The sequence below is a fragment of the Poecilia formosa genome, unplaced genomic scaffold (assembly GCF_000485575.1).
Source record: "Poecilia formosa unplaced genomic scaffold, Poecilia_formosa-5.1.2 Scaffold58, whole genome shotgun sequence".
Lineage (NCBI taxonomy): Eukaryota > Metazoa > Chordata > Actinopteri > Cyprinodontiformes > Poeciliidae > Poecilia > Poecilia formosa.
The window spans coordinates 839,705-863,632 of NW_006799997.1; the positions used below are offsets into that span (position 1 = coordinate 839,705).

A 23,928-nucleotide genomic window follows, 5' to 3' on the forward strand; every position below is an offset into this window, starting at 1 on the left:
ATTTTGGTGAAAAACAGATTATCACATCTTGACATAGGGAACCTTTGACTTTTTTCTTAATTGTAAAAAAAATGTTTATCATTAACATAACAAAGATTGTTTGTTGATAAATTTCATCAGATTAAATTAAATTAAATAGGCAGTGTTATGTATGTTTACATCATGTTATGCCTGTCTGCTCTCCTGCCAGATTTTCCTACCAATCAACTTTCTGTTGGACTGCTTGAATACAACACTCTGGATAAATGCATAGTGAAATGAGTTTGTTTTTTATTTTATTTTTTACTTTTTGATCTGAATTATGTAAGCGTCTTCTACATCCCACCTTCTAAAAGATGTCACGTTCCATGGAATCATAAATCATCGATGTTCAGAAATACTGAAGAAGCCATCAGACCTGCTAAAGGTTTGAATGCATCTTCATATTCACCTGATTATATAATCAACAGTTGGCTGTTTGAGAGGGTGGGGGGGCTGGAGGTGACACCGACTGGTCCATCCTCTTTCTCGCTCCTCCTCATCCTCTTCATCCTCCATGCTGTGTTTGGTGACAGGATTTCAGTGCAGACCTGCTGTGTGCTTCTTTTTTTTTTTTTTAGGCTGAATGGAGGAGTTAATAGAGCTCCTGCAGACATTTTCTCCTCTTCAGGGATCCCCACTGTAGATACAGACAGCCCAGCCTCAATTTGCTGTAATTTCTCTCAGCGAAAGCCGACGTTTCTTCGCTCCCCGAGCGGTGAGCTTGACCTGAAGCGGCGAAAAGGCGCATTTTTACCCCCGGTGGACACAGGCGTAGCGGAGGTGAGCGGGACTACCTGTTTGCTTCCCCCGGGGTTGCGCGAGCGTGTGTCGCCCCGACTGATATTCACTGAACGGCGCCGCTGGTGCTACATACCTACTGACCTACTTTGTGTTAGTTGGGAGTGAAAGCGTTGAGGCGGCTGCGTTTTTAAAGAGATGAAAGGTGTTGTGGACACAGCGGTGACCCCGCGGGGAGAGCTCCAGTGAAACAGAGCCAGAAGTCAAAAGGGAGGCGGCGGAGCGGAGGCAGCAGGGATGGCCGCGTCTCATCACCTGGACCCCGGGCTGCTGCTGCTGCTGCTGGCCTGCTGGCGAACACCGGCGATGGTCGGTGGAAGTAAGTCAGTTCGTCTTCGTAAAATTGTGAATCATGCATTGTTCCAAATATAGTTCGCGCTGTAGCAGCTGGTTTTAATTCCTAATTCAGTTGAATTTGTTGTTTTAACCGACAAAAAGGCTCAGTCAGAATATCATAAAGTTAATTTCTTTTACTAATTTAATTCAAAATGTTAAACTCATACGTTTCAAGTGTTTGTTTTCATCGATACCATTATCGCTAAAGCAAAGAAAAAATTAAATAATTTTAGAAGATTATAGCTATCATCTTAGCAAAATGATGTAAGTCAAGATATATTAATGGAAAGTTAAGTGGAAGTGGGAAACGTGTGATAGAAAAAGTTTCCTCTCAGCTCACAGTAGGGTTTTACAATATTAGGAAAACATAATGTGATTTATGGCTGTGATTCTTAACCCACATTGTTCTCTCTGTAGTTTTTCTTTTCCATCATCACAATGTGCCTGGTGCTCTGTTCTGTTGGTCTGATCTTGGTTGCTAAGATCCACATTAAATGAAAGCAAAACAGACCATCCAAGTGACTAAATAGTTCACATAAAAACTTCACTTTGATCTATGGTACCTAATGATGTTGCACACATAATATTGACATCATTTCAATTTGATATGTATTTTTTTAAAGTACGTTTTGCTGAAAATTTCAATAAGACTAAGAAAAACAAGATTATAATACCAGTTAAATTGCAACTTCATATTTAAGCAAGTTCTGTTTATTAACATTGTGTGATTGTAAATATGGTCACATCGGTAGTAATTACATGTGCTGAAGTACAAAAGTGGTTTTTAACATAATTCTGATTTTTTTTTCTTCTTTTTGTTAAGATGGAGAAATGCATACATTTGCACATCTACATTTGATGTGCATACTTTGTGCACATGTAAATGCTACATTTCCTTTGTGTGACATTGACAGCGTTACATGTTATGGCAAATTGTACCGAGTGCGTTTAAAAGTTTTTTACTGAACTACATAAAGTTATTCTCATAGCTCGATCTTGCTTTCAGTACTACCAATGTTAAATAAAACAGAACTCAGCACTTCCACAGTCCTACAAGATTGAAATGGCTAAAAAAAATAATGCTGAGGCTCTGGTAGTTGTTGAAAATATTATTCAGTTTAACAGAGCAGAAATTGACACATGTAAGCTTTTATTTTCTTACCCCAAACATCTTGACAAGCAACATTAAATGTGCAAAGATAGTTACAGACTTTTAAGGTCACAAATTGGCATGTACAATATTTCATATTTTGTGTTATGGCTGAAAATGTATGAAAATTTAACACACAAAGCATCAAAAGACAACCACTGAAACGTCTATCCAATATTTATGTTTTTATGTTCTATCTGTTCACTTTTATGTGCAGCTTTAAATTCAAATTAGTGGCGCTACTGAGTCACTGATATTTGTGAGTGAGTGTGACACTTGTTCATGTGGCATGACTGCACATGCTGTGACAAACTGGACTTCATGAGCAGGACCAGAAGTTCTGATGCTGTGAAGTTTTGTACTTGTCTTTTTGTGTGAGACCGGTCCTTTAGCTTGTCATAGCCGTTGTAATAAAAAGGAAGAGAGCACAGCGCTGATATCAACAGAGAAAACAGGAATATTTCAGACATTAAAGCATAATAACAATACATGCTCAAATAATTTATTTTGACTCAGCGACTCCTTACCGCTAACGGAGCAATCAGAGCAGATCCGTGCCGTATTGGATGAATTGTTGTTTTCCTCTGGATATTAACCAGACACACTTGTCGACTCTTGGTGCCAAGTAGCAAAGTTTCCTCACCTTCACTTCTGATTCTTGGGGTGGAATGAAAACTTCTCTTTACTGTTTTCTTGTTTTTAGTTACATGAAATACTAAGCTTTACATTTCCTAAACATTAGTTCTAAAATCAAAAAGATCACAAACCAGAAGAAGTCCAGAAACTGCTGGTCACGACCGCATCGAAATTTTACAGAACAGAACTTCTGTTCATTTAGTGGCGTTTCATAAACTTGGCAAAGGGTTAGAAACTGGTATTAAAGACATAAAATGAACAAAAGCAAACTTTTATCTGCTCTCCTCGCTAAACTTTCCTCTCATAGATCTTTCCAAACATCAACGTTCTGCAATGAACTTTAATATAAGACTTTAACTAGATTTAAACAGTAGACACCCTTGTGTGTAATGAAATCAGAAGCACTTACAGGTGCAGTTATTAACACTCCGCCGGGGGAACCTGCATCCATCTGGCGTTAGCAAGCATTTCATTCCGACACTTGCCACCTACATGCAGATTTTAACAACCAATCCAACCCCCACGAGGCAACAGCTCTCCCCTACTGTAGCAACCCACCCTCAGCCAACACAAAGCACAAACCACGGAGCCACACGGATGAATGGTCTCTCTTCTGTTTTGACTGAATTTATTAGGTTGTGAGGAGCAAGTCCGTCGGCCGGGTTTTTATTCGTTTTTTGTACGAAATATTGTTTTTCTTAACCCAAACCCAGGATTTTATTATTTTAGTCACACGTTTTACAAAACACCTCGGTGGATTAATAAAAGTGCCAATGTTAATAAATATTCTTAGACTTTAACTAACACATTTTTCAACCAGGTTTTTTTTGTTTTTGTTTTTTCAAAGTCCACACACTAAAGGAAAGAAATGTAAATCACTGACGATCAGATTGCTGCTTCCTAGATGTTCACATTTGCCTCTAAGCACAAAATGACCACTAGAAGTCAAATGTGAATTCAAAACCTCAACCACGAGGCAACTGTATATAATGAGGTAAATATGACTTCAAAATGACTTTCCCTTGAGGAAAATGTGAGTGCAAAAGAAAAGTGATCAGTTTCTTTCAGTCGCAACTTTATGATCCAAATGTATCATAATTTTGGGTCATTTTCATATCTTCACTTGTAGTTGTGATGTTTTCAGAATTGAATATCTTCTTAGGCGGTGTGTTGCGTAAGTTTTTCTTTATTTTTTTATTTTCTGTTTTCTAGTCTTGAAATCGAGAAAAACCTGATTAGGAGGAAGAAAAAGGAAGTTGTGATCATTTTAAGTATTCTGGTTCAAGAATACAACCGTAGGAGAAAACCAGCAGAATTCTATTAAAAATAATGGATTCAATTTTTTTTTAAAGATGGATGTATTCATAAACCATTTACAACAGGAGTCTTTGATATAATCTTTTTCTTTATAAAAGCCACATCCTGCAGCTTTAATGCAAGTGGAGTTTCTGTTTGCACCTTATATTTCAACCAGACAAAGTGATCTGGGGAAAAGTGTGAAGGCCACAGCAAACAGCCCATCAGGTGGTCCAGACTGGCCTCTTCCCTGATTAATGAGCTGCAGCAGTAGTGTGCTTTAATCACCTGCGGCCGGCTTCCTGCTTGTTGGTCATTGTTAATCAGACTTTAGGACGACGATGCCAAATCAGCGCTCTTCGTCTTGGCAGAACAAGACGAAGCCAATCACGCTCATGAGACTTCACGTCGATTTGTGCAGTAAAGTGCGCTTTTCATTTTCCCCACACGTGGGCCGTGATAAAGGCCTCGACCTTGCTGCGGCTTATCATCCCGCCACCACTTTTGGTGCAAATGGAAAGAGAGAGAGAAAAAAGTGTTCTTCCACCTGTGTTATTTCCCTGTTCGATAAATCCCAAACATCTGCTGGAACGCAGCGGCACACAGCTGAATTGAGTTGTTTTTTTTTAGAAATATGAAAAGCGTGTATTTAAAGCTGTGGAAGGGCTTGGAGCGACCCCGCAGGCTGTGGCCTTCTGGAGGAAAAGAAAAAAAAAGTCACAATCAGAATTCTAAAAACTCAGCAAACTGTTACCAGTAAACTAAAACACCAATATTTAAATAAACTCCCAGGTATTACCTTATAGTTGTGGTTCAATTACACATATCTGGATTTATAAAAATCTGGTTAGTCAGTTTTCTAGGGCACAGAAGAATCTTAAAATGAGGAGAAAGCTGTTGTGCAGATGTCATTAGGAAGGAGAAGGGAAGACATCAGAAATGTGCACCGGCTGTGGAAGCAGGAGGGTTGTATTGATGCGCAGCAGGGTGAAGAGGGTTTTTGTTTCTCTGTCTCACTGTGGAGCTCTGAATCTCTCTTCTGCACACTGTTGCTGTCGCCATCTTTATTCCTCTGTAACACCCAGAAGCTGGAGCATCCTCCTTCCCTCCTGTGTGTTTTTGTTAATTGTGCCAGCATCACTGCTTCGCCTCTTCTAGGACGTGCACCTGACTGCAAGGTCAAGTTGATTTTGCAGCTCATTTCCGTTTAAAGTAATGCATTTTCAGAGTTAATGTTACGTGCTGAAGAAGCCCATTAAGCATAAAATGAGTGCAAATTTTAGTTGACGTGCATAATTTGTTCTGCATGTGGGGGAGGAAGGAGGCTTCAAAATAACGAAGAAAATACAAATGATCCAGTAGAAAATGTGCCATTGATTGAGCACAAAAACTATTAATGAAAAAAGCAATAAAGAAGCACCAAATCATTTCCATTGATCACATAACGCTTAATGGAAACATGGAAATTTCGGGCGAAAAAAAACAAAAACAAACATTTTTTGATATGCTTTGGTGCTGGAATGAGATGCTTTTTTGCTTTTTTTCAAAATTGGTTTATTTTGCAAAATTTTAACGGAAACCCTTTTTTTTAACAACCCGACACGTTGCCAGTTGTTGAACCACGACGAAGAAGACGACAACAGGAAGTAGTCAGAGGATGATGGTGCAGCATATTTTTTAATGACTTCTCATGTGAACAAACTTATTCACATATGATTCTAATTCTTAACCAAGTTTTGCGTCATTTGTAATGGAAATGCAGCTGAAGGTGGTAGCAATACAAAAAGCAACTCTAGATGAACAAAGTCCACTAAGAGGCATATATCTGCATCAAATGGCACATTTGAAAGCCAACTGACCAACATATACAAATGTGAAAACGACCCCAATATGGAGGTTTGAAAGCAAAACAATTGCAAGAGGCAAATGTGAAAACTAACAGAACAATGAGGAACCAAATGTTAAAGCAAAATGACCACCAGACGATACCAAATTGCCACAAAAAGACAAACTTAAAAATAAAATGGCAATAAAAAGATACATGTGCTAAAACAAACTAATAAAATGCAAAATTTACAGAAATTAACAACATCGAGAGAAAAAAGGGATCATCAGACGGTCACTGAAAAAGTACTGACTCAACAGACGGCAGACACTTGGACGGAGTTTGTGTCTTGTGAGAGCTGGAATGTTTTCATGATCCACTCAGGATCAGTGTGTTTCATCAGTATTCATAGTTTGTCAGGACGTTGTACAGCATGGACACTCAGACTCCAACACGTGCGCAGACATCCATCCATCTTCAGAAAATGGTGGGAAGCCATTATCCAGATTAAGCTGTCCAAGTTTATTAGCCAACTGTTACATCAACCTGATCTACAGTCCATCGTCTGACTCCACTTGTACGTCACAGATTACTCTACGCTGGGAGGAGAGGTAAACATCCGCTGTCACCAGGCTTATTTTGGGTTTAAACACCTTAGTGTTGTTGAGGGCAGCAGAAAATCTCAAGCTGGGTTTCGTTTGGAAACACAGACGCTAAACAGTAGGGCTTGTGGGTAAGATGTACAGCTGACCTGTGTGAAGTTTTACAGAACGCTGGTTTCATATTCCCGTATCTCGCCCTCTATCCGGCATGCGCCTCGCTCTCGCAGGTAACAAACAACATGGCGCCAATTGGCAGGGTTGCCAGATCTGACAAACATAATTTAAAGCCCATCCAACTATTAAAAACACACACACACACACACACACACACACACACACACACACACCTATGCAATGTTTTTGGTTGTCCTTTATATTGAGAGTGCAAAAGGACTTGTCTCTTGGAACACCACCAGGCTTGTTTATTTTATTTTATATATTTATTTATTTATTTATTTATTTATTTATTTGTGGCACCATATAACTTTAAAGGAACAGTGTTATACAAAAACATACAGTAAGCACAAACTTGAACAATTTGTCTGAAATGGAATGAACAGAAACCATAACATAATAAAATACACATTATCATGTGCATCATCTGCATCTGCTATTATAAGTTTGATTTGCATTTCAATACAACTTTTTTTGGTAAATTTAAAGGGGAAGTATTATGTAATATTGACTTTTTTTTAGCTTTACATCATGTTATAATGTTATTCCCTCAGTATTGCTTTGATTCTGTCATGCATGTTTGAAAAAACTTAATCTCCCATGGCAACCATTCAGCTGTGCAAAACGCCCGGTAGGACTTAGCTCCGCCTTCAAGGTCGAAGCTCCTCCTTGGAGCTGCAGTTTCTAAGCTTCCACCTCACAGATCAGCTCTTCCCCTGTGACTCCTCCACTCAGCTCCTTCAGACTAGCCAGCAGCAATTAGCAATCACCTGATTGTACTGCGCATCTGCTGTGCTCATTATAGGAGCTACTTCTTAGTGCAACGCTGGCAAAAATGTTGCTATGGGGTTAATAGAGGAGCCATGTTGAAATGACTTCCTCTAGGCAGAGTTTTAGAAAGAGCAGGAGCTTCTTAAAGAGATATTGGCCCAATTTTAAAGCACTAAATTGCAAAGTCAAATGTCTTTTAAGTCATATTTGATATATATGTAGCATTTTTATAAGGCAGCAATTACTTGATTGTGCTATAAAATTATATTATGTGCCTGGAAAATACATACTACTAACTTGTTTAATAAATCACTTAATTCTTTCTATTTTGGTCCTCCATATTTTCTGCCCTTTCAGATCATTTTAAAAAATGAATCTATTATAGTTCATTAATAAATTAAATTAAAGTTCAGATGGGCAGATGGATCAATAGTTTCGACAAATGCATAACTCTAAGACAATGGGACGGGGTGTCATCTTATTTTTCAAATTCTCATCTTTTCCATCCTGAGTAGAGCAAGAGCTCGGCACTTGTCACGTAAAAAAAACTCTTATAGTCGGCAAGTCAGACATCCTGAATGGGCTGCTAGCATTAGCATGGTGTTTACACACCATTACTGCTGTGTTGTGATCCTAAGGACAAGATGCTGTGAATTGCACATCAACACCTTCCAATTAGAGCCTCCAAGCATAGCATTCGCAGAGCAGCAGAGTTGATTTAATGGAGTTTTGAATTCCTCCTGCTCCAAGCAACTTTCAGCTGAACTCATCATGTACTGGAATTTCTCCAAACTGGTACAAGCTGAAAACAAATGAAGGTCAAAAGAGGACTGCCTCTGCCTTTCGACAGTGGCTTTGTGTCATTAACATTTTTACATCTCCAGGGGGAGATTTCTGTAGGAAAATGGAGGACATGCGGAGATTGACAAAAACAAACATGTGTACACATAATGCAAAGAGGCGCGACGAGAAGGCATTCCTCCTACACGCTCAGAGCCGCATTTCATGCTCCCTGCCAACGACAGACGAGATCCCCCTGAAGTCTCGCTACGCTACGGTTGCTGCAGCCCACCGCCTTTCATCTGGCAGCGCCGAATCGGCTTCTGCAATTACATTACACACATACAGACACACACGAGGAGAGAAGAGGCTGAGACGGAGTCAGTAAGACGGAGGAAAAAACAGATGGAGAACAAAGGGAAGTGGACGGAAGATGATGGGAAGGGAAACAAATGAAGGGCAGAAAAAAGGGAAAGAAAGCTATTATTCACAGTAGATGAGGTGGTGATTTTCAATCTTTTTTGGTTTTGATGAGCAAAGTGCGATGACAGACAAATGGACCTTGGTGGGGAAAAGAAAAAGGGAGAGGAATGTGAGGGATGATTTCTAGCAGCTCAGATGGCCGTCAGAGCACACTCTGTTCCTGTGTGTCCTTCTCTGTTCTGTTAGTCTGAATTACATATTTATAACCATTTTTAATTTTCTTTTAAAGGACACGTTTAGTCATCTGCTGCTTTTAAGTGCTCCACGCTAAATCATGCTAACATGACAACAGAGACCTCTACTAGGGTCGATGGTGGGCAGAGTGAGAAACACACAAAAACTTGGAACAGTTTGGGAGTTTCTATGTGGTCAAAATCCTACCTTCTGGTTCAGATTCCTACAGAAATATGACTAGATATCAAATATAACTCCTAATTTAATGCCTCGAAATTGGGTCTCTGTCGCTTTAAAAAAACTCCAGCTCTTCCTGAAACGCCACCTTCAGGAAGTCATCACAACATGGCTTCTTTCGTTGCACTGAAAAGTAGCTCCTATAATGTGCAGCTCCAAATGGTGTTTGCTAATTGCTTCCAGCTAGTCTGAAGGAGCCAAGGCGTTTTTACATACTTTAACGGTTGCCACAGGAGACTACAGGATTTCTCAAACATGACTGAAAGAATCAAAGCTACACTCCAGGTGTGTTTGTGATGAGGAGATAAGACTACAACATGCTCTGAAGCTAACAAAAAGAAAAAAAAGTGGGATTTTTTGTATAAGATCAGAGAAATTTGAAAAAAAGATTGTGAAGGAAGAAGTTTCCAGCTCGCCACATCTTTTTGTCGTAAATATAAATCAGCTTTGAAGTTTGCTTCATTAATAATTAAGCAAAGGTTCATTTTTTGAGTGCAATTAAAAAAAACCTTCAGTAGACGCAGCAAGTGCGTTTGCCTCCTTTTGCATCACCACTTGTTCCCATCTGACGTCTTTGCATCGACGCGTTATGTAATCACTCCCAGATCCAAAACATTTACAGATAGGCTCAACAAGAAAGCTGCTAAGATGTTAAGTTTCATCCTCCAGATGATAAGCCAGAGAGGCATTGTCTTACAGTGAGAAAATGTCACAATTTCTACCTCCACTATATCAGAAAAATAGAATGTTGGCCTCAAAATGGCCGCCCGCTTTCTTCTTTCTTCCTGGCCCGCTTTCGTTCAGTCAACCTGCACATCCGGGTCGTGAGAACTTGGTAATCCTTTCCTGTCAGCCGCCAGCCGGCGCTCTGGGAGTATCTGTAGGAACTAGAAGCCCCCGGAGGTTAGGACTTACTTCTGTTGAACCTCGTGCTTTTTATTTTAATGAGTCTGGAGCTGGTTTATGCAGAGAGCAGAGGATGGCAGAGATCTTAGCCTGACATGTTGGGTTTTGGAGCTTTGGAATTAAATTGAACTGATCTGTGTGACTATTTAGTGAGTTTGTGTGGGTGGTGGAACTTGTGTCTTAGCCAGGCTGGACATGAGTCATACTCATCTGTTCTCGGAGCAAAACAAAAACAAAAAAACACATAATTCTGATGCAATAAGGGGCGACCATTCCATTTCCTTAAGCACTTAGCCGTAATGATCCTATTTGGGCATAATGGATGGTCATGTAAAAGGACTGAGGAAGGAAATGGGTCTTATGAATGTCACAATGTGTAAAACAGAATCGTGGAATTGAGTTTTTTGTTTTTCATGTGATAAGCATTTGGTGTTTAACTCAATCATTTTAAAAAGAGAAATTTTCTTCTAACATTTTAGTAAAACCAATGATCCGTTGAACCACAGCACTACGTTTCATTTGTGATAACAGGAAATGTGGACCAGTTATCTATTGATTTTCTTTTTTTTATTCACACCACAATTACTTACCGTTTTGGGTTAATAAATATAGTTAAAATGGAATTCAGAAAAACGAAAACTGGAATTTTGGGGAAAAAAATAATAAAATGGAATTTCATAGAACCCAAGTGATGGATGGATAAACAGATGAATTATTGAATGAATTTTGAGGTAAATGGATGGAAAGAAAATCCAAGAGCAGCATTCTCCACTAATTAACCTCAATGCAAATTTCCTGACTAATTGGGTTTTTTTGCTGTTGATGCCCTAATTGGCTGCAGCGCAGACCCTTTGACTGCCTCTTTCTTCTGCTTCACACACAAACATTACAGGGACACACACTTCTATCAGGCACTCACTAATTGCCTTCTGCAGCTGGAGAAGCCAATGAGAAATATGCAATTCTGTTCCCGTCGCTCTCTGAAAAAGAAACTGAAGTGGATAAACTGGACCAATCGATACGTATTGACCCTCTGTAAAAACCGAGTGATTGATGCTGTGATGAGTTTTTATAGCAGTAAGAAGGTCACTGAAGAAGAGTCAGCCCTTCCTGTCATAACGGCAGGCTTTCCTCCTGTGTCCACCTTTGTTTTTGTATTTGCTTTCATTTTTTGTGTTTTCTGTTCCTGTCGGATCTCGCCTTAAATGTTACGTTTTATGTGTTGGGTGCACTGATGGGGAGAAATCATCTGAATGGTTTATAATGCTCTGTTTTTAAATTTTATTTCTCTTTGAACCATTGTGCTAAAAGAACAAAGCACAGGCTGATAACAGTAAGGCTTAACTGGGTTTAAACTTCTGTTTTAGATCGTGCTTATGTAGGAATTGGCAACATCTGGAAATCTGAAAGTAAAACTAAGGATCTCCTCTCTCAAGAAGATGAATAAGACTGCTGTTATCACTGATTCCTATGCTAACTGTGTCAATTTGTAACTTAAGAAGCCAAATACAAATGTCAATTCAATAATTATTGACCCATAGTAAAAACTAAATAAGATGTTGTAGTTGCTATGCTAACTGTGCTAATTTGTGATTTAGGATGCTAAATAATCAAAGACATCAATTCAATACTTATTGTCAATAAGTAAATACTGGTCTTGTGATGAGATGTTATAACAGATATGCTAACTGTGCTAATTTGTAACTGAATAAGCTAAAAACAGTCAAAGATGTCAATTCAGTAATTATTGACCCGTAATAAAAACTAAGTGATGTTACAGCTGCTGTGCTAACTGCGCTAATTTGTACGTTAAGATCCTAAATACAGTCACAGATGTCAATTCCATTATCATTTCCTTCTTTTAAAGTAGAAAAAAAACATTTTTGCAAAAACAGTTTTACAGTGACTTTTGTCCTTCATCAGGTGTGATGTTGCCTCTGCTCTTTATATAAATAATTAATAAAAGATAATATTCTTTTGATATGGTTTTAATGTTTTCATACAATACAGCGCTTAAGAAAAACTGAATTGGCAGAAATTGGTCAAAGACGGGTCTGAGTTTGGAAATTGGCAACAAAGTGGTTGGTGCGTCAAATAATTGAGGGTTTTCAGAAAATATGGAATCAGCCATAGGAACTGAGATCATGATTTGTGTCGTTACTTTGCAGATATTTCAGCGTTAAGGATTTTTAGAAGCAGTTGCAGTTGGAGTGCATGTTTTCATTCTTTATTCATGGCCGTGCTCTTAGGCAACATGGGGAGGAAGCTCTTTCATAGCTTCACCCTGTTTTGTATTTGCTTTTATTTTTATTTCTTTTCTGTCTTTGGACAGATGATTTTCCAAAAGTACAAAACAATCTTTGTGTCGTCTTCTGTCCTTTTGGATTTTTTTTTTTCCTGTCTCTGACTTTCCCATCCTTTTAGCCTTTAGCTTAGCATACACCCCTCCCATTTTGCAATGCTGATTCCTTGATAGCTTTGCTATCATCGCATACATATCAATGCTGAATTGTGATATGGCCATATTATTATTTTCTAATGTTTTACTGTTATTTATCCAAGTTATTCTTCATTATTTCCTCTTTCTTCTGTTAGTTGATTTGAGTATTTCGCTAAAAATTCATTACTCGTTTTGGCTAGTTAAATTTTTGCTAGTTTAGCTTCAGGGTTTATTGGCTTAATATTTTGACCTTTTAAGGTTAAACTTGTGTGTTAATGAATTATCATACTTATTATTAGTGCTCATTCTGGTGTATTTATGAAATACCTGGTGTTCAGACATATGTGGAATATGTGGAAGAACTTGAATTCACTACTTCATAAGTTAGCATGAGAAAATCACTGCATTTTCAGAAGAGTACCTAACAGAGACTAAATGTTTAGCTAATGATTCCTGAAAATCAAGTGGGGCTTCAATTTGTTAAACTAAATTATCAATTATTTTAGTTACATGAGACAAACATTGTTTCACAACACTTTTGAAGTCATTTAAATGCAAACTGTACACTTTAATTAAGGGGTAACTGTTGCTTAGAAAATAAAGTAAGGCATATCATTGGTTTGAAAATAGTCTAGATCAATAATCATGCTTAAATAATAACTGATTCATTTTAACTTTTGCTTTTGTCTTTCTCAGTGCTTTTTTTTAATTGTTGCTTGCTTTTGAAAGCCAATCTTTTGCCTCATCTATCATCTTTAGGACTTTTTACCATGAGTGTTCCATCAATGAATCCCATCAATAAAAAGTTGCCTCGGCGTCCCTGTTCCTTGTCGTCCTGACAGCTCGTGTGTGTGTGTGTGTGTGTGTGTCTGTGTGTGTGTCCACAGCTGTGCCAGCGGCACCTGTGAACGTCTCGGTGACCCAGCTGAGGGCGCACTCAGCCATGGTGACCTGGAACATCCCTCAGGGTGACACGGTCATCGGCTACTCCATCTCTCAACAGGTACGTTCGACCGTCTGTCTCCTCATCCGTTCACTTCGCATGACGAGAAAACCTGGAGTCCTGCCACACCGGGGGGAGGAGGGGGGATAACGCAGCCTCTCCAAAAATAAATTATAGATTTCTTTGTGGTCTCCTCTGTCCCACGAGGGGCGGATAATTCTCCACTTTGTCTGCAGGACCTTTAAAACGCTGCGTCATTTTATTAGCCCTGCAGGCAACCAGCAATCTGCTCAGAAACACTTTGAGGGGCTTCACCCATAAACATTTAAATCGTCTAAAGGTTTATTGAAGTCAGTGCTGGCTGTGGAGCCACGCTGCTTACTGTAAGAAATAATAAAATACAAATTTCTTGATTAAAACCTGGACAAGCATCCAGTTATGGAGAAAAACTTAAATGTAACTGTAGATAGGGGTTAAAAAAACAAATTATTTCCACCAAAAAAATCTGAGAAAAAGTTCAACTTTTAATACTCTTTAAACAACCTTTTCAAAGCAGACTTGTAAACTTTATCCCACTTTAATAACTTTGGATGAGTTATTAAACACAATCCTACCTGTTGCATTTTAAAACATTTTTTTCCACTGGAAACTGGAGATAGCAAAGCAGGCCCGCATCACCACGGGACCTCTACTGTGCTTTAACGCAGGTTGGCTGTGTTTCACCCTCCAGTGTGTTTCATATTGCTGCTCTCTCCAGTCAATCAGAGCTGTAATTAGTCTAAATGAATCGAGCTGCAGTGCAGTTTTTCTGCAGATCAATTCTTCTGTTACATCACCCCTTTCTCGTGGTCTCGCCTCTCCCGCTAACTCAGCTCGGCTCATTTTTGTCAGTTTTTTTCTTCTTCTTTCCACCACCTACGGTCTTTTGGCAAACGGGGAATCGAACATTAGCTGACTTCTGAATTCGAGCCGTCTCCATTAGCGCTAATGATTTTGGCTCTGACTCGTCCTTACAGGAGGAACATCTACGGCGGCTGCGGTGCCAGGTCTTCTTGTTGATTATTTTTTTCTTCTTCTTGTTCTTCTTCTTGTTCTTCTGTTTTTAAGCTTCCAGATGGTGTTTGGAAGAAAACACTAAACGAGGATGTAAACCTCAGAAGGCTGTTATGTAAAAGCCTTACTCAAATATTAATGGAGGAGGGCGATGGGAGCAGGTAGATGCAGCAGCTCTTTTCTTCTGCCATTAGTCATCAGGATCAGGAGGGGGCTCCACAAAGGAGCAACGCTGCAGTTATATAAAAATGTCAATCATCAACCACTCTTTATTCTGTAAAAAAAAAAGAAGAAAAAAACAACAAACCATCCCTTTAAAAATTGTTTGTTTCCCGGTTTAATTAGCTGCTTCTTCATGAGATTACTTCCCTCTCCGCTGCCTGTGAAGGAGAAGCGGGATGAGGGAACAATCTCTGGCGAACAGTTGCTGCTTCGCTCATCTGAAGCAGCTGGAAATCCCACGGCGCCCCGGCTGCCAAGGTTCACACAGCCCCGCGCTCCGACAGGAAGTAACCCAGTTTCGTAAGTGCGTTTCCGAGACTCGCCAGCGAATCTCGTTTTGACATCCAGCGAGCCGTCAAAAGGCTGACACTAGTCAAATGAGCCAGGCCTGCAGGATTGTAAAGACTCAGCCAAGCTTCAGATTTACTGAACATCCAACTTCTTCTCTACCAGTCGCACTATAAATAAGTCTGCTTTAGGTTTATTTTTTACCACTTTGGCTCCGGTAGATGAGTTATCAGCCGCAGGTGGGAGGTTGCCGTATTCAGAGGATGGAGGTCTTGTTAAAGCATTTCCTGAAAGCTTCAAAAGCTAAAAGCTCCTTAGGGACACAGCATTAGTGGGACATCGAGTGTTTGGTGTGGATTTTTCTTGAATATATTATTTGAAACAAATGACATCAGATTTCAGATTTTTTTATTTTGTTTTTGTACAGATTAATCCAAATATCATTGACTAGATTTTTCACAAATAAGTACTCAATGTTTTGAGTGGGCTCCTTTCTGAATAAATCGCTGCAATTTTGTGCAATAATAGATCAGGTTTAGCTATAAATAACTAATTCATTTCTTAAGACCTAAATTAATAACTTAGATAAGTTACAAAGTTGGGCCACCACCTTGAAAAATAATAACAAAATAATTAAGTCTGTTACGATCTGGTTATTAAATAACCCATAAACTGATATATCCTTCCTAAAGTAGTGGCCTAAGGCTTTTTTTAAATTTACCTAAAATATGGTGATTTTTACTTATTTATTTACTTATTTTTTGGGCTATTATTTTAGAAAGGTGGCCATATGTAATGTGAGAGTCCAGCATGAATATGTTTGCTTAAAGAACAAGGTTTGTATTAAAGAGTTTTGGAAATTAGGCTAAATTAGTTGTGAACTAATAAAAATAAATTTGGCTTGTCTCTAAGTAACCAGCTCACAATACAAAGAGTTTTTTTTTTTTTTTTTTTTTGAGAAAGTAATGTTTGCTGAATTCAAATTCATGAACCTTTTGGACAGATTGATTCTTAGTCTATTGACGCGTCACTGCGGTGGGCAGCGTAATAATTTTGAAAACTAAGATGGCGGCTCAAATGGACACTCAGCTAGTTTTGCTGTTTTGAAGTATCGCGTTGTTAATAACAATATTATTTGAGCGCCAGAGATCCAATATGGTAGACTACACAAGCAAGAAAAATCTGTGCTGAAGTATTAGCTTAGTTAGCTTAGTTAACTTTTAGCTTTGTCACAAAAAGGGACATTTTAGCCCATTTTTAGGACTATTTTATAAAGCCTACTGTGAAGAAAGGGAACTAAAAAGCCCATAAGGCAGACAAGCTCATGTTACTGGACTGTCAGTGATTTAGCCAGTCATTAGAACGAAGTTTGAACAGTCTGAATCAGAGCTAGCTTCAGCTGCAGCGTGTTCTAAGGCTTGTTCTGTCTGGGACAGTTTTAAGCATCATCAATGCAAAAAAAACTTTGTGAAATACACAATAAAACATTGAAATTGTTTATCCCTAAGCTTTGGTTAGGATCAGCAGAGCTTAGGATTCATCTCTGCCCAGTGACAACCTCTTACTTCGGTCCTCCCTGAGGCTAGCTTAGTGGCTAGTCCAGAGTGGACTAAACCAACGCAAGTCTCAAAATATATCAGAGCGGTTTATGTGAATGACATTTTATGGACCATGAAGCTACAGTCATATTTTGCACAGAAGCCGGTCGTGTTTGTGTTCTGTGGTTTGATAGCCCAATCTTGTTTCCTGTCATTTTGAGTAGATAACTGAGTCGCTATTGTTGTATTGACCATGACAACGTCACGCTAGACCTTAGGCAGCTTGAATAAACCAACTCAAGCTACAGCGTATTTATGTGAATCACCCCAAACTCTAGAATTCTCTCAGTAGTTCATCCTTCCACTAAACTTTCCATTAATACAGCTTCGTCAGTAGTGATCTTTTGGAGTCAATCAGGAGTCTTCTTTATGATCTGCTTTTATGCAGTTACTGTCTGAGAAGCTGAATTATGAGATTTTGCTATGTGAGCTGACTGAAAACTCCAGAACTTGTTTATAACATCCTAATTTATGGAGACTCACCTCTGCATTCTGTCCTACCATATTCCCATATCTTCCTGAAATCCAGCCTGTTATGGGCTCTCTGCACTTTGCGGATTAGATTCGCTGCAGTTCTTTTCAAAAGTCATTCTTTTCCGTTTCCAGAGTCAGCCGCTGTTGGAGAATCGCTGATTAGCGAACCTTTTTAAGTCCTAAAACATGTCACGAAGTGTCTCATCTTGGAGATGATAAAAACCTCCTTCGCTGATGTGTCGCCTCCAACGCTGCCAGAGGAGCAGGGGACGGCCTGATTCAGACTTCTGGAGAGCCCTGAGCTCGCCGTCAGCCGTTTTATTTATTGACTTTCCCTCAGCTTTTAGTTCTCTGCAGACACATTTATTATACAGGAGGCTGAACTTTCTGCTGGCCTGATATTAAGAAACCTTTAATCCAGAGGAAAGGAAGGAGTTTATGAAGTTCAGCGGTGTGCTTACCTAGCAGTCGGGTTAAATCTCTGATGAGCAAACACTTCCGCTTCTCGCTTTGTGAGCTGGAAATAGGTTTCATTTGCCTCGTTTCTTCAGTTTTTCCTTCTAAACAGCCAGACTTTCTTGTAATCTGTTCCCTATAATCGTAGTTTTCAACTCCAAACAGTTTGTATTTTGTATCAATACATAACGGAACTGCATCTGAACCACTGGCAAAGAGTAACACTGCCAACTTCATGCCTCAATCAATCAAAAAAGGTAAGGAAATTGTCTTCCTGAGAGTTAGCAGAGCTGTCCACGCCTCGTTAGAGACCCTGAGCATCATGAACGACAGGACTGTTAGATGTTAGAAGGTGAAGTAACACTACAGTAAGTTTTTGTTGTGTCTTTTTGTTTTTTTTTTTTTATCTGCAGAGGCAGGATGGCCTGATGCAGCGCTCCATCCGAGAGGTGAACACGTCCAGCCGCTGGTGTGTCCTCTGGGACCTGGACGAAGACACACACTACAGCGTCCAGGTATCCCGACTCTTATGGCTAAAGAAGTAGAATTGTTCTGATGTGAGCAATGAAAAGCGATTTGAATTTAAATCCACTGTCACTGTTTGAATCCGTGTTGCTCTCTCAAACACTGCGTCGTTTTCAGCCTGAGTAAAGCTGAAAGAGTCAGACCTACTTTTGGTCTCTCAGCAACCATCACAGCCTGAATAGGATGTGCAGTTTGGAGTGGTTTGTCCTTCTCTTCTGCTGAACAATATCCTCTTGTTATATAACCTCAGTCTATCCAAGCTCAGATGGCGCATTTCAATACAGTTGTATAAATTGCAGCTGGTTACCATGGATATAATTTTTTTTAATATGTTGAAATAAATCACATTTATTTTATCTTAAATTAAGGGTTTTTGGTTTTTGTAACTTTATAACTGATTTTACTTCTTCATGTTCTGTAAAACTGGAATTTGTCACGAATTCCAGAAAACAAATATTTTTACTATTGATATAAAATTACATGCTGCGGTCAAATGACTTGCTTAAAACTCTTCGACTTGAGTTTCGCATGCCTCTACCATGTTTGGATCCAACTGGAAGATTTTAAATTAATTGTGAACTGCAAAACAATTACTTCTTTCAAGGCTAATAATGTGGGAAGGGGTTAAGCACATTTCTATCTGTTAAGAGCAGATTAAACTGAATTACAAATATGAAAAATGTCCATCAACCTCCAAAACAAGATTTATGTGCTGTGATAGGTTCTTCAGTATTCGATCAACTTTTTATGCTTTTTATTAAAGTCGCTGTATTCCGTCGTTTAAATGATGATGGAAAACAGAAGCTTGTTTCAAGCATTTTTAAGCTAAATGCTTGAAACGATTATCTCTGCGGAGTTTTCACTGCAGAACATCTTAATAAGAGCACGCTTTAAAAACCATGAATATGAGTCTTTATTAGCTGATGAAGTGCTTTTCATTTTCCTAACTGACTCTAATTAACAGGGATTGTTGAATTAACTGTCTGTAGCGACTCTTCATTAGTTTTTAGAGCTGAAAGTTTAACTCGAGCTCGGAGCGTTTCCATCACGGCTCCATCGTTGCTGGTTTTTAGCAGATCGGCGCAGTGACTCGGGCTGACCTTCAGCAGCAGGTTGAATGCTGTCAGCAGGTAGATGTGCTGCGGGGGGTCAAAGAGCAGACACCTCGACACGTCTGGAGGGTTAAGAAAGGTGAAATTCCTAAGGGAGTCGGACGAGGGAGCAGGAAGGTTTGGGTTCAGTCCAATGAGCATTTTCCTAAAATGCCTCCGTTGAAGCATGTAGGAGGACTCTTAAGTGTGAAGTTCTGTGCCTGAATGAATCATTTCTGCCTAAAACTCCTCTGAAAGTTTTGGGAAATGACAAAAGTACCCTCAAACGTCTTTTGGCAGTATTATGTAGAATCCATGTTTATCTAATCAATTACACACCTGTAGCAGGTATGTCAGATTCCTTGATTCTTTTATGCATGTTTGAGAAATCCTTGAATCTTCCATGGAAACCATTCAGCTGTTCAAAACATCTGGGTGGACTTAGCTCCGCCTCCCTCAGATGAAGCTCCTCCCTGAGAGATGCAGTTTCTAAGGCTCCACTTCTTCCCTCTTTGCTCCTTCAGACTAGCCAGCAGTAATTAGCAAATGCCTGGTAGAACTGCGCTCATTATACAAGCTACTTCCCAGTGAAACGTTGGTTTCATAGAGGATCCATGTTGTGATGACTTCCTGAGTTTCAAAAGCAGTCATGACTTAAAGAGACAGAGGCCCAAATTCAAGACATTAAATTACAAAGTCAAATTTCTTTACAATAATATTTGATATATACAGCATTTTTCTAACAACTGAAGGTAACAAGATTGTGCTACAAATTGGCACTGTGCAGCTGGAAACATAATACTGCCCCTTTAATGGATTATTTGGCCCAAAGTAAAGTCTAGCTCCAACAATGCACTCTCCCTCTTCCTCTGACTTCATGTCTACGTCCTCCAGCAGTTGGAGGTCCTGGATCACAACCCAAGCCCCTCCTGAGCCAGCTTCTTGCATAACGCTCACCTCTGTTTGGCTGTCTGTCTGCTGAAAGGTTGTCCCTTCTCCGACCCCGCCTAGGTGCAGTCCGTCGGCCTGCACGGAGACAGCCAACCCAGCCGGCCCGTCCACTTCAGGACCCTGGAGAGAACCGACCACTATCCAGCCGGAGTCCTGGACCACCGTAAGTCCAGTTTATTTTGTGTATCTCATCTCATTAGCAGGGCAGTTCAAGTGATCAGTTATGCAACAAACAGTAAACATTACATTTTGTCACATGCTGCCATGTGACAAAATCATGTTTGATTGATCAGCAATCAAACATGCTGATCAATGTTTTAGCTACTACTAATCAAAGACTTTTTAGGATCAATGCTACTAAAGATAAAAACATGGATGAGTTTCTGTAGATGATGAGTCAAACTCGAGGCCCAGGGGCCAAATCTGGCCTGCTGTAGCTCCAGACTCCAAATTACATCAGTAAGTTTGTCGGTTTTTCAATGAATCTGCAAAATTCACAAAAAATTTTACTGCAAATTTTTCTCAAAACTGGCCAAAAATATTGGGTCTGACTGCTGCCTCCACCTCACTTGATGTCAAGTTGTAGTCTGTGACCAATACATCGATTAATAAAAAGTCACATTTAAATCCTATGTTAGTGCAAATATCGTAAAAAAAAAAAAAAATCCTTACAAATATTTCTAAAGTAGGACCACAAAAAGTGTGATTTTGATCGCAAAAAAAAACAGCACAAAAACAATCACAAAATCCTGGATGGATTGATCATTGTGAAAAAATGTTCGAATAAAATATTTAATTCTAAGAAATGCCTACTGAACGCTGAAACCAACAGCTATTTATTGATATTTTAACAGTTTAATGGGTTTTATCAATACATTGTGTCCTTTAAGAATGTTCAGATTTTTGATTTGACCCAAAATGAAAATGAGTTCGACGGCCCTGCTGTAGATCTTCGACATTAGTCGTTTAATCCTGGAAATGTTGGTTAGGTGATAGAAGGCTGATTTTGTGACTGTCTCTATGTGGCTCTGAAGGTTCAGGTCTAAAACTACATCCAGATTTTGGGCCTGATCTCCAGTTTCCAGCTGTAATAACTGACTGTAGATCATTCCTCTTTGAGTCCAAATATAAAAACTTCAGTTTTGCTTCTGTAAAGTTGGAGAATTATGGCTCATCCACAAACCTGGCAGTCGGGAACGATGTTCTGTTGGGACAGTCATCTCCAGTGTGTGAAGTGTGACTCCCCGTCTCCACAGACGAACCAGCTATGGAGGGTCTGGGGATGACCCCTCACCTGCAGACCGGAGAGCTGCTCATCATCACCACCGTGCTGCTGCTGTGGGCCGGTGAGTCTGCAGGGATCTCTCTCGACCTTCGGGTCAGCGCGCATCCTCCTCCCGTTTTAACCTGCGCTCTCTTCCAGCCGTCATCGCCCTCTTCTGCCGGCAGTACGACATCATCAAGGACAACGACTCCAATAGCACCAAGGAGAAGGCCAAGAGGCCGCTGGTGCAGGCCAGCTCCTCCTACTACAACACCTCGGCGGGAAGCTCGCCCATCTACCACAATGGAGCCGTCCGCAGCAGCAGGGTGAGGCGCTGTGCACTCACTCTTCTTCTGGGTTTTTATTTTTTTACAGCAGAGATCCCAGAGTAAACTCGGGTTCCACATCTTAACTCTTATCTAAACTGCAGCTCCCCGTACTGGACATGTCACACCCATCTGAAAACAGCAGAGATAATGAAAAATGACCAGTTTGAACTTTTATGCATTTGAAACAATCTGCTAAAACCTGCTCACTCAATAGATGTATTTTAAGCATTTGAAGCCTGTCGCAATAAATCACGTAAATTAAAACAAGTTTGATCATTTCCATTAGCATGTTTTTTTTTTCATGTGTCTTTCTTTCTTCCAAAACTTTAATAAAGAAAGTTTTCAGTTTGGTGCTTTGGTCTCATCTAGAGCAGCTTTGCTTAGAGACTTCATCATTAATTTTATTTGTTGTTTTGTTTATTTATTTTTGGATATTTAAAATCTCCTCCAGTTGCAGTGTTAAGTGTTTGTTAGAATTTAAAGTTTATTGATCTTTGAGAATGTGTTCTTGCAATATTTTACCATTATTTGACTTGAAAATGGTCTCAAAACAGCAATATTATCATTTATCACTATAACTTCTAAGACAATTTATTGTCCGATGTATTATCGTGACAGGCTAAATGAAGATTTATGCTATTATTTTATTGCAAAGGAATAATAAAGTGGATAACTTTCACAAGGTTGCTATATCAAAACAAAACATCGCCATCTTGACTTGAGTTAAGGTGGTTCAGACATCTGAAAAAAGCAAAGCAGCCAGCTGGTGGTGTGTGTCTCCAGTCTATAATTTGTTGCTTGGCAGCATATTTTTTGTGTTTATCGTCTTGTCATGTTTTTTTTGTTGTGTTTTTTTTCAGCTGCATCGAGCCTCGTCTTCCATCAGCATCATCAGAGTCTGATGTCGGGAGACTTTTCTTCTCAGGAGGAGCCTCAGTCGGATCAACGCAGCCGCTGTGAGGGATTTCTGGAACCTGCTGCTCCAAACCGTTGTAAAACACTGAGCGGGTTAGAGAGTGGGCCGGTGCTGCCCTCTGGTGGCAGATTGTTGTGACTCTTTCTTCCCTGTGGCGTCAGAGAGCAGTGTGAATGTTTTCCAGCTCGTCCGCCTCAGATTCCTCCAGTTCACCAGGACTGGTGCTGCCGTCGCTTTGTCAGTTAAAACAAGGACAATCTTTATGGATCAACTGAGTTCTTGTTTCATCATCAGTGATTAAACATTCAGCTTTCATCATGGTTTAAATATGTACAGACGTCAAAAAAGGTGTCTGTGATTAACTTTAAGTGTAATCTTTGCAGTGGTGGTGGTGAATTTACACTGTAAATATTTCAGGAATTGATCATTAAACTAAGTTCAGATTTTTTTTGCATTAGGTAACTTTTCTTTCTCACTTGAGTTTTTCTGCGTTTATTTGACTAAAAGCGTCTAGTTTCACTGTACAAAGTCTACATATGAGAACATAGATACTAAATATGTCGCATTTTTACGAGGTAAAATTACAAATCACTCTTTTTGACATCCAAACTGTACCGGGATTTATTCTATAAGACGAACAAACTGAATTAGTACATGTTGGATTTTCATGTGCTGTAAGCCAGAACCGTTAAAATGACCAAAAATAAACAATTGAAATATATCACTTTGGGTGAAATAGATATACAGAACATGCAAGATCCAGATTTTTTAAGATGACTTTATAGCATAAAAAATACTTGTATATGAATGGCTTTTTCCACTCATTCTGTTTATGAATTTACAATTACATATTAGTTACTGAAGGTGGGAAGAAAGGAGTAAATTTCCACCAAAAACTCTGAAATTTTAAGAATAATCTCAGAAACTTTCTAGAAAAAATTCAGATATTTCAGTTTCAAAAGTTTAAATTTTTTGACTTTTGAAACTCAACGGTTTCTTTTTCTAGAAATGTTCTAAGACTTATCTCAAATTTTCTGAAATTTTTTTTCTAGCAAATGTTTGACTTTTCAAGCCCAGAAATGTTCTTGTTTTTTTTTTTGTTTGTTTGTTTGTTTGTTTTATAGAAAATTGCAGAATTCTTTTGGTGGAAATTGCTTTTTATATACGTTGTCGCGTAAATTCACTGAAA

At 39.2% G+C, this 23,928-nt stretch overlaps 1 protein-coding gene and 1 long non-coding RNA gene across 2 annotated transcripts; one reads left to right on the plus strand and one right to left on the minus strand.

Moving 5' to 3' along the window:
• Window positions 1-446: 446 nt before the first annotated feature.
• On the plus strand, window positions 447-23,460 carry LOC103139211 (fibronectin type III domain-containing protein 4-like). The gene is made up of 7 exons (XM_007553716.2): window positions 447-1,138; window positions 13,517-13,632; window positions 18,077-18,178; window positions 20,291-20,393; window positions 21,487-21,576; window positions 21,654-21,820; window positions 22,684-23,460. The coding sequence occupies exons 1-7, from the start codon at window positions 1,057-1,059 to the stop codon at window positions 22,723-22,725; spliced, it is 702 nt and encodes a 233-aa protein (XP_007553778.1). The 5' UTR covers window positions 447-1,056; the 3' UTR covers window positions 22,726-23,460.
• LOC107836438 (uncharacterized) lies at window positions 14,652-18,132 on the minus strand. The gene is made up of 2 exons (XR_001662335.1): window positions 17,217-18,132; window positions 14,652-17,136 (listed from the first exon to the last, which is right to left on the minus strand). It is a non-coding gene; the product is annotated as an uncharacterized LOC107836438 (long non-coding RNA).
• Window positions 23,461-23,928: the final 468 nt, after the last annotated feature.